Source organism: Notothenia coriiceps, unplaced genomic scaffold (genome assembly GCF_000735185.1).
Source record: "Notothenia coriiceps isolate Sejong01 unplaced genomic scaffold, NC01 NC01_scaffold00037246, whole genome shotgun sequence".
Lineage (NCBI taxonomy): Eukaryota > Metazoa > Chordata > Actinopteri > Perciformes > Nototheniidae > Notothenia > Notothenia coriiceps.
The window spans coordinates 5497398-5508688 of record NW_011369947.1 but is presented as its reverse complement, the minus strand read 5'-3'; the positions used below and the strand labels follow the sequence as shown (position 1 = coordinate 5508688).

General features: G+C 40.6%; 1 protein-coding gene across 1 annotated transcript; it reads left to right on the top strand.

The window, feature by feature from the left end:
• Nucleotides 1–545: 545 nt before the first annotated feature.
• On the top strand, nt 546–11022 carry LOC104965645 (RAC-beta serine/threonine-protein kinase-like). The gene is given in 10 exon segments (XM_010794643.1): nt 546–678; nt 680–703; nt 4721–4786; nt 5346–5414; nt 5533–5655; nt 6833–6961; nt 8830–9044; nt 9124–9211; nt 9493–9595; nt 9683–11022. Coding segments are annotated over 10 exon segments (936 nt in total). The 5' UTR covers nt 546–639; the 3' UTR covers nt 9763–11022.
• The last annotated feature ends 269 nt before the right edge of the window (nt 11023–11291 follow it).

Below are 11291 nucleotides of genomic sequence, written 5' to 3'. Positions count from 1 at the left end.
TGTGTCTTTAGTTGTTGTTGGTTTAATGTTAGTTAAGCACAGTGACGATCTGTTAGTTATTAGCAATCTGGGTATAGCTAGCATATGCTAACGAATAAAGTAGCTTTTCTACAACCAGCGTGGGAAGGAGAAGGGCTCTCAACAAATAACCCCTCAGTGAGGTTTAAGGCAACACCTTGGATTATGTCATTATAGTTATTAATTAGACATTAGAGACTAAATGCAAAAACAGGTATAAATTATCAACTTTATGAACAGACTCTCATTTCAGTAATCCAAATACCAAAGTGGTTATATTATTAATTAGAAGAGTACCTTTATATAGTTCAGAGAAATATTTTCATTATCAGTTGGTAAAACAACAACAACTAATCAGTGCAGGAAGAATGCACGTGTTTGCCTCAAGGTCCTGAACTTATGCATCCAAATTGACTCTGTTGAAGCGCGTGTAGTGTTCTCAGACCTTTTTTTAAAAATTTAAATTAATTTAGCAGACATTTTCACAAAACGTATTTCAATCCTTATTCCTAGTGATTTGCTTGGACCGGGGCCTTTGTTTGACATTTCAGACGATGAGCTGACTTTTGAGTACTGAAGCTTCTGGAAAGGGGCGTTTGGCAGGTGATTCTGGCGTCAAAGATGAAGTCTTCCAGCTGTCATTATGCCATGAACATACTGCCGACAAACGATCATCATAGCCAAGGTAAGTGCTGTGTGTGTGTGTGTGTGTTGTGTGTGTTTTTTTGGAGAGTGTCATTTGGTTGAAAAGGGTTGAGGATGAGTTGGAGGGGGGGATGCCCGCAGCCCCCTGTACAATTGTGTGACATCTTAACAGCGCACCAAATGCTATTTGTGGGAACCGGTTGACAGATCTTAAGGCTCAGAGGGAATGGTCGGGCCCTGCAACTAAAATAGATCACGTTGCCTTCCCCTGTTGTGCACCTGGCTTACCTGGAAAATTGTGGCACTTGTGCCTGTTAGAAAAGTTCAGGTGGTTCGAGCCGAGCTTCGCCTGCTCGAGCGGCAGAGCTTGATGGCCAGCCTGAACTTAGCCTAACTAGGCATACTTGGACTATCTTGCTATACTTTAAGCTTTTAGCCTTCGTTTGTCTAATCGTTTTTTCATTAGGCTATAACAGGGTGTAGAAGTACCAGATCTAGTGCTAACAACCCAGAGTAAGAGTTAGAAGTACTCAGGTCTTGGACTTGGGGAGCTTAAAAGTTAGGATGTACTCGGATGTTGCTACTTGAGTCAAAGGAGAAGTACTCAGATCTTCTACTTGAGTAAAAATAGAGTTACTCAGATACTTTTACTTTGAATGTATAATATGGAACGTACCAGCAGGTGTAGGATACTCTGTTACAAGTAAAAGTCCTGCAAGCAAAATGTTACTCAAGCTAGAAGACTACAAAGTATTATCAATCAAAATGCTAACTTAACAGTAGCCGACTATTAAAAGTAGTTCAATTTGAGATTGCGCTGCTTTTCAGAATAATCATATATTCAGTATGTTTTATAATGATTGCATCATGAAAGTGTTCTCAAAGCTGGTTAAAGGTGACAGCTACACTGGGGAACAAAAAGTATAAATGCAACACTTTGCTTTGTGCTCCATTTTATCATGAAATGAACTCAAAGGATCTAAAACATTTCGTATATACACAATAATAACCATTTCTCTCAACATTGTTCACAAATCTGGAAAAAATCTGTGATTAGTGAGCACTTCTCCTTTGCAGAGATAATCGCATTCCCACCTCACAGGCTGTGCGCATATCAAGATGCTTATTAGACAGCATATGATTATTCAGGGCTGTCCGCCGGGGTCTTAAAAAGTATTAAAACGTTTGATCAATCTAATTTAGCGAAAATTATGGCTATTAAAAAGTATTAAACGGCATTTTCCAAGGGTATTTAAGAAGTCCACAGCCAACGGACAACATGAAACTTCCGTTTAAATTTTCTGAAACCACATGTCGGGAAACCCTCCAGGCGGCCCCATGCATAGCGCGCCGTAAAATGGGCTGCTTTCTATGATTTTAAGTTTCGTTGCCCTTGCCTCGCTCTGTGTGGGAAGCGGGAAGGGCGGAGGGAGGAGAGAGTCTTGTCAGATTGGCGGATCAAAGAATGTCCGGTCTACCACATGCTAGTGCTAGCCAGAAAGCCGCAGCGCGTTTATGGTCCGACTTCACACCGATGGCCAATCCGTGCCCATCCCCTGACTGTACGGTCGCTGACACACACCGCTAGCAGTGCAAGCTCTCGCACGCGAGGGAGCTGCGGAGTACCGGGTGATGCTGCTCCTCCAAGGAGAGCAACACAAATGTTCCTAGCCAAACTATATCCGGTACAGAGATACTGCTATTATTAAAGTAAAAGTCAACACATTATCGACCCTAAATATAGCTCTATATTAAAAAAAAAAAAAAAAAAAAAAAAAAAAAATGAACGGAGAAAGTCTTAACTATATATCGTTTTTTGTAACAATATGACAAATGTGTGAGAGGACTGATGACGGTTCAGAGCCATCGTCCTATGCCCCGCGACAGCCCCGGCCCAATTTAACCCCTGGGGGGTATTTGTGAGCGCGAGCCTCCATATGGCGAGTTGAGTCACCAACCTTTTTAAGCCCAAGATCACCGACCTCGGCCCTAGGTGAAAGACAGAGATCTACCATATTGCCAGATTTGAGCTGAAAAAGGATGGGCCCAGACAATGCTTCCAATTTGAGGACCTTTGATATATAGGCTAATTGCATCTGAATTACTGTTACAATGAAGGCTCCATAATCAGCTCACAGCCATATAGGCAGTGAGCCGTAAAGTGCACTATGTGCGACGTGGGGGGGGACCTCACCTCCTCAGGGGGGTCCTCACCTCCTCTAGGTCTCACCTACCGTCTAGGGGGGCCGTCCGGGGGATGCCCTCCCCCGGGGGCAAGATTTTTTTTTTTTAAATATTGAAGATGAAGCATCAAATCTGGTGCACTTGAGCGGCCAAACATGGAAGAGCCCCCTCAGGTCTGACAGGGAAGACTCTCCTCCAGCTTGTTGTGGAAACAGCTCTTTATGTCCCGTTTGTGCAGCTAGCATAACCAGGGTATGTAACATCACGGTCCCCGCGCTAGCATCGGTCCCTCTCGTCGCCCTCTCTCTCTATCACGGCTAAATGCGCTATTGCCCACACACACACAACACACACACACACACACAACCCACCCACACACACACACACCCACACACAACCACACCCACACAACACACACACACACACACACACACACACACACACACACACACCACACACACACACACACACAGAGAGGCCCGAGCTTTGAATGACACAAGCACACGTGTAGTTCATGCACTCTCTGAATTGGTCCTGGTGAACTTATGGGCCTCTGCTTGCATTCACTGAAAACACGGGAAATTCAGTCCTGCCCCTCCTCTCTTGTGTCAATATGCAAGTTCACATTAAAGCACGGTAATTGCTATATGTATTATTTGAGGTGCTCTCAAAATTATATGTCAAATCATAGTGGCACCTGCTAAACGGGTGTGTGGTTGGGTAATGATATGGTTACATCTAAAACATATTTTTCAAACGATTATTATTTTTAATTTATATTTACTATTTCTTTGTTACTTTTTTGCCTTAACGCGTTCCGCGATCTACCCGCACCACACTCGCCGATCGAGCCGGTCGATCGCCGATCGAACTGCGTTGGTGACCAACTGTCTATGGCATTACCCCGCTGAGCCCATCACCAAGAGTTTAATATTCATTTCTTAGTTCAAAGTTATTGCTCAATTGTTTTGTTTTTGGTCAAATACTGTTTTCTGAGGAGTTTTACTGGAATGAAAGAGCACAGAGTCTACGAAGCACAAAGCAGCCATACTGCATTAAAAGCCTGACCTTCACAGAGAGGTAAGTTCATGTGCGAGAGGGGCTTCAGTAGTCTGTCTGCACTCTGACTTTAGTTTGCTGCTATCTTTACAATCAATATAGCTAAGCATGCTGGAGGTTAAAGTTGTTGCCAATGTAACCGGCTTAGAACTCGAAGTGCGATGTATGGTTCAAAAACGCTATGGACAAGGGGTCTTAAAAAGGTCCTTAAAGCGTTAAATTTGACTTACAGGATTCCGTGCATATACCTGTTATTGTACAGCGGGTGTGCCATAATCAACAATAAAAGCGCCACTCTGAAACGTGCCAGGTTTTTTTGCCCTTTATTGGGATGGGGTCATCTGGCGTGCGCACGGTCCGGAAAACCAGTCAGGTTTAACCCTAACCCTAACATGTCACCCACTGACATGTTAGAGTTAGGGTTAGGGTTAAACCTGACTGGTTTTCGGAAACCCCCCCCAATAACGCAAAACTGCACGTTTCAGAGTGGCCTTTTATTGTTTTATGGTGCCATGTTGATTGTTAGGTCAAGAGTGGGACAATCTTTTCCCGGAAGGAAAAGCAGTTCAGTCTCTTATGATGCTATGCTGGGGTTTGCTGATTAGTAGCAGAATAAAGTAAGGGACTACTGCAGTATTTATTATGTACCTTCCTGTACCCCAGTTTGTTTGTATATTTGGACACTTTACACTCAACAGAGATCATGTCAAACAAGATGGATAGCAATTTGATGCCTCTCTTCCCTTTACATAAATCTTAACCTTTTCATCTTGTGTGTTTTCAGTATTCCTGAAAATTATGTTTTTGTTGGCAGGATGAAGTGGCACATACAGTTACAGAAAGCAGAGTTTTACAAAACACAAGACACCCCTTCCTAACGGTAAGGACCTTTAGGGTCACAAATGACACAATGAATAAAGCATGTAAATGCAGTGCCGGGCCTCTCAGAATGGGCAGTCAGCTCTGTTTTGATCTTCTTCATCAGCCAAATTGTCCTCAGGTTAGTCTGAAATTGCTTGCTGAGAGACATGTTTCACCGCGGTTCTAATTTGTATGAATAGTGAATTGTTCTCACTCCGTGTCTTGTGCCACATTGTGTTATATTGTAGCAATAGTATTGTAGTATTGGTGTAGTACAAGACTTAAATCCAGAATTAAAATAGTTTATTTCCAATTGATGAATGGATTGCCATGACCTCTGTTTTTAGAAACCTAGCAACAGTTGACAGAGAAGAATTTTGATAAAACTGCCGATAGAGAAAGTTGCGAACACAACATGACCAAAGTACAGTATCCTGGATGATATTTTATAGGGAAGTTGGTCTATATTGGCAGCATGCCATTGGCGACAGGCCACATTAGTTTTATTCGCCTTTGTAGATTTTTAATTGCTTTTTATTCAGAAACAGAAATTCCTCACCAATCATTTTTGTCCGCAGACACTGAAGTATGCCTTCCAAACTCATGATCGACTCTGTTTTGTAATGGAATACGCCAATGGAGGAGAGGTGAGACTTCACATACGCATGTCAAAGTCACATGGAGATTTGATGTCACAGTGTGCCCTGCCTATTGAAACAGAGCTTCTCTATAAGGTGTTTCCCTCTGTGCTCTCATTTGTTTCAGCTCTTCTTCCACCTGTCCCGGGAAAGAGTGTTCACAGAAGACCGGGCGCGCTTCTACGGTGCTGAAATTGTGTCGGCACTCGAGTACCTCCATTCACGTGATGTTGTTTACCGTGATCTAAAGGTAAATACTCCAATCAGTTCTAAAATGTACAGTATTCATGCATGGTTTATAATTAGTTCAGGTGTGCTTGAGACAGAACACATAAATATATGGACTGGCTCTGGGTTTGTTGAGTGACCTTCGATTGCATGTTAGAAAAATAATTGTTCAAAAAGTTCAGAGAAGAGGTAATTGCCTTGCACAAGGAAAAGGATAATTTTTTTTTTTTAATTACTGAATGTTCCTAGAGATATAGTTGGAAGCATACTTTGCACGTTCAAAGTTAAAGGAACAGTGGCTACACTACCTGGACGTGGCAGAAAGACTTGGTGTCAGCAGGCACTGAGGTTTCAGTTTGCACAGTAAGGCGCATACTAATCACTGAAGGGCTCCATGCCGCAACCCAAGACGTACAACACTACTGATCCAAAAGAACAAGAAATGGAAGATTCTAGAGTGGCCGTCACATTCACCGGACTTAAACCCCATAGAAAATCTCTGGTGGGAGTTGAAGAAGGCGGTTGCAAAACCCAAGAATATTGCTGAACTCTAGGCCATAGTCCATGAGAAAGGGGCTAAGATTCCTTGTGCACACGTGTCTGGCTATGCCTCACATTTGCAGCAGGTCAGAACAGCAAAAGGGTGCTCTACTAAGTTCTGAAGATGCTTGTCATGAAGGGGTTGAACAATTTTGAGGCTGTAGTAGTAATTTAAAGTAGCATTTTGTGTTGAATTTGGATAAAAACCTCTGTAATATTAGTTACATTGAACTACTTAAACCGTTCTTGTGTAATTTGTTTATAGCAAACAGCTTAGAAATGGTTGATTTTGTCAATAAATCTAATGAATAATGTGTTGAATAGTTTTGTTTGCAACTGCATTCTAAAATATATCTTAAATGAGTAACCACAGCAACATGTGGTTACAATTTGTCGTAACACATAAAAAAACGGTGTCGATCCAAAAAGATTGTGGTGTTATAGGATCTCAGCACAGTGCACACCTGTCTAACTGAAAACTACAACATTATTAGCCATGTCAATTAATTTTTCGCGCTGTTGGTCAACAGGTGTCAGTGATTTTGCATTGACTCAATTAAGATGTAATCAAAACATGATGAATTCTAAGCCCAAAATTGTGCATTATATAAATGATCATATCATTTAGATCTGATGTGTTTGTCATTTTACTCTGTCAGCTGGAGAATCTGATGCTGGATAAAGACGGCCACGTAAAAATCACTGATTTTGGCCTTTGTAAGGAGGGCATTACCCCTGATGCTACCATGAAAACCTTTTGTGGTACTCCTGAATATCTGGCTCCTGAGGTAAGGTACTGACATGTTCAACATGTTCCACCCATCTAGAGTTGAACCTCCACACAACCACTACATGCATTATATTAACTACCACAATTAGTTAAGGAGCATTTGCGGCAGATATACATTCATTACCCACATATTATTGGGGGAGGAGGGGTAAGATCACCCAATAGTGGCTCATGTTGTTCTTTATGCAAGGAATTAAGTACAATAAGAAAAGTACAATGAAAAACATCTACCCTAGTTTCAGAGTGTCTCCTTTTAAATGTAATTCATAAGAATGCATCTATAACCAAAGGCCCTGATATTGCTATGATTTCTTTGAAATTGAAAGATGGGGGGTATCTCATAGCCAGAGATGGGGTCGTTACTAAAAAAAAGTAATATATTACATATTATTAAAAAATAATAATAATATTTTACACTACTTCGTTACTCTCTACATAAACTCGTTACTTTACTCGTTACTTTACACTACTCCGTTACCGACAAAAGTAATATTATTACACACCCAACTCTGCTCATAGCTATGAAAAATCTAAGGTGCCGTTCTGTGATTCTCCAGATTCTACAGATGGCCAGTCCGCCACTGCTCACAAGCTTGTTAAGATCCAAAGCTTTAGTGCGTTTTGAATCAATGCTGAGTACAGCCAAACTTGACAGTCTCTCCTCTGTCATTGTAGACCGAATGCTTCTCGTTTTTAGGCGGCGGAAGTGACGTAATCTGCCACCCAGGACAAGAGACGAGCATATTAAATGTATTATTTTCGTTTGTGTATTTGTGTTTCTAGGTATAACATTTAAGTTATAATAACAATCATAATTTGTGGATTAATTTCATTATGATATTTGAGTTTGTTTCAGATTAACTTTTGTATTTGATGTTGCAATTTAGCAGTATGAGGCAAAAAAAATTTTTGTATAGGTATGGCCCTAAAATATATTTTTCCAATATAGCATAATAGGTCCACTTTAAGTGGGGGGTGGACCTATCATCCTCTAGGGCAGGGGTTCCCAAAGTGGGGGTCGCGAGATGATTAAAAAGAAAAAAATGGAAAATTGAAAAAATAATAATTATAAAATAAAATTGATTATTTTTTTTTATAATTATTTTTTTTAGAATGATTTAATAATAACGTTTGCATAGACATTTTCAGGGGCGGACTAGCCATCTGTATAATTTCCCCGCAACGAGGCTCCCCCTTTGACAATCCACTAGCGCAGTGTTTGTGCGGAAAACTGAAATTAATTCACCAGCACCCCCCCCCGTCGACAGGGGGTCGCCAGTCTCTGGCACTGTTATTTTGGGGGTCGCGGGCTGAAAAGTTTGGGAACCCCTGCTCTAGAGGGTATGCTCCCTCGGGAAGTTTTTTTTTTTTAAATATTGAACTTAAAAGCATCAATCTGGTGCACTTCGAGGGCAACATTAAGAGATCTATGGATACATCTCTCAACACCCATATGAAACAGAACTGGAAACAGTTTTTTATTTTTATTTATGGATATTTTACAAATCGCTCCCGTTTTTAAAAATGTAATCTTGTTTTACTGTCATAGTATGTTATACCTGTTTTTCATGTATTCTCTTATTTTGTTATAACTATAATGATCATATAAAGGTGTGCCTTTACATCACTGAGCTGAGGTTATCAGCCTCTCAGTCTGACAGGAGAGAGCTCTCTTCCACCTGGTTGTAGAAAAAGCTCCTTATATCTTAAATGTATCATTGGAACACCTCAGTTCATGACTCTACTGTAGTCAAAACATTAATTAGTTAAGTGACGTTTATATTTATATACAACCGTCTGAAAACTCAAAATCACCTCTCACTGTGATTGTTGTGCTTTGTAATCAGGCAAATGTCTGTTTCTCAGGTCCTAGAAGACAATGATTATGGCCGGGCGGTGGACTGGTGGGGGCTGGGTGTAGTCATGTATGAGATGATGTGTGGCCGCCTGCCTTTCTACAACCAGGACCATGAGCGTCTGTTTGAGCTCATCCTCATGGAGGAGATCCGTTTCCCCAGGAATCTGTCTCCAGAGTCCAAGGCACTCCTGGCCGGCCTGCTGAAGAAGGACCCCAAACAGAGGTAATGAACCCGGCTCTTCCTCTCACTTCACTTTGGAGTTGCCTACTTAAATCTTACATGATATTGTTTGGACTGACAGGTTGGGTGGCGGTCCCAATGATGCTAAAGAAGTAATGAGTCACAAGTTTTTCATTACCATCAACTGGCAGGATGTGGTACAGAAAAAGGTAAGACACTCTGGAGCTGAGCTTGGCTTTTTAGTCACAGAAACAGAGCATTTACTTGCCTATGATTTTAGACACTTTAAACTCCAATTTCTGCTCTGATTCTGATCTGTTAAAGAAATGCTCACATTCTGAACCGTGCTGCTGAGTACAGAAATACTGAGCAGATTTAAATCATCTCTTTGGCTTAGGATTGATTAAAAATGTGTATTCTATATATTTGCTGGATGTCTGACATGCTTATAAAGCATTGTCTTTTTTATCTTCTCCCCTTCCTGCGTAAGCTCACACCACTATTCAGACCGCAGGTGACTTCGGAGACGGACACGCGGTACTTTGATGATGAGTTCACAGCGCAGACCATCACGCTCACCCCCCCGGACAAGTGTATGTATGACTGAACCTGTTCCCATGGTGACACTCAGAGTTCTTGACTTGAATGTACCACTGACTTGTGAGGCCTTGTTCTTCCAGATCACAGCTTGGACTGCGAGGAACCTGGCCAACAAGCACATTTCCCCCAGTTCTCCTACTCTGCTAGCATCAGAGAGTGATAGCATCTCACACACACACACACTCGTCAGGATCTAAGTGCCTCGGCTGGCAGCCATATTGTTCTATAGTAAATCTCTTCGTCCACACTATGGGCAGAGCCTGGCCACACTGGCTGTACTGCAACAAACTGGACTTCAGTACCTGACAGTCATCAGCACAATGTCCTATCAACAACTACTGCTGCTTTACAAACTGTAAATCATTTTTAACACTCTCCTTTTATAGTCTTTATGGAAGCCATACAGTTTTCTTCTCTGTTTCAAGTGCTTTTCTTTAGAACTAGCTTTGACGGCTGGTTAAAGACAAGGTTGGAAGCAGTGGGAGTTTTTCCTTCTTTTTTTTTGTAGGCAAGTGTGTGCTTTTATCTTTTTTTCTTCATTTTTCCTTTTCATGTTTCAGAAAATAGGGGACATCAAAATCAAATTGAATCACATCAGTTTAGTGAAATTGATTGTGTTAGCGTAGGAGGCTTGAATGTGACTTCATACACTGATTGCCCGATCTGCATCAGAACAACGCATTGATAATTACATTTATATGATCAAAGTGTCTCTTGGTGGATAAAAGCTCTGGGTGTTAGAGACAGGCTTTCCTTTGTGGCTGTATGAAATGAAAAAAACACATCACCTGCATAAATTGGCTCTTAAAATATGGTGTTTGTTAATAGATCATATGTGACATCAATTGGTGGGAATTGAGAATACCTTAATGCAAAAAGGTGTATGTTATATTTTTAATCAAGTTCTATTTTATGGATTACACTTTTTATGATAAGCAAAACACAAACCATGCAGGTGATTTAAGGGACATAATGAGCATTTGGTGATTTAAGCAGACCTAACCTTTTTTTATTTATTTTTTCAATGAACTATGTTCATACTGTGGCTGAGAGCTTCCTGGATCCGGGTAGTGCTTGGAAATATGTGCATTGCATCAAGTAACAAATCTGTATCTTCATTCAAAATGAATAGCCCTATTGACTTCTTCTGTGATTATAAATCTATAACAGTATAATAGATTTATACTATTTTGTTTTGACAAAGTTCTTGCAAGGCTGCATTCAGACAACATTAAACATTGGAAGACTTCAGCTTTTATTTTTGTTTAATAAGGGACAAAGTAAAGTATTAAAAATGCATTGTATCTGTTCTATAGACGTTAAAATCATTTTTGTAAAAAAACACCAAACAAATTCATAGCTCTCAGAGCACATGTTCAAATGTTCTTAACATTAAAATTCACATCTGTAATATTTCAAATGTTCTACATCTTGTCTTTGTAGCCTTTGTTTAAAAGTAGTATTTCCTTTAGATTAAAGCTCCACACTTAACCAGTTTCAAAACAGGTTGACAATTCCTACATTTTAATGTCATCCTAGCTAGTGTGTCCATCATCTTTAATGAAATCTTAGTGTGCTGAAAATGTTCCCATATATCCACACAGCTGTGCTCAGACTGTAGAGGTTTTTGATTTGGACATTTCTTATCTGAAGAGCTAGGACCCTATCCAGTGAGCTGAGTATATCATT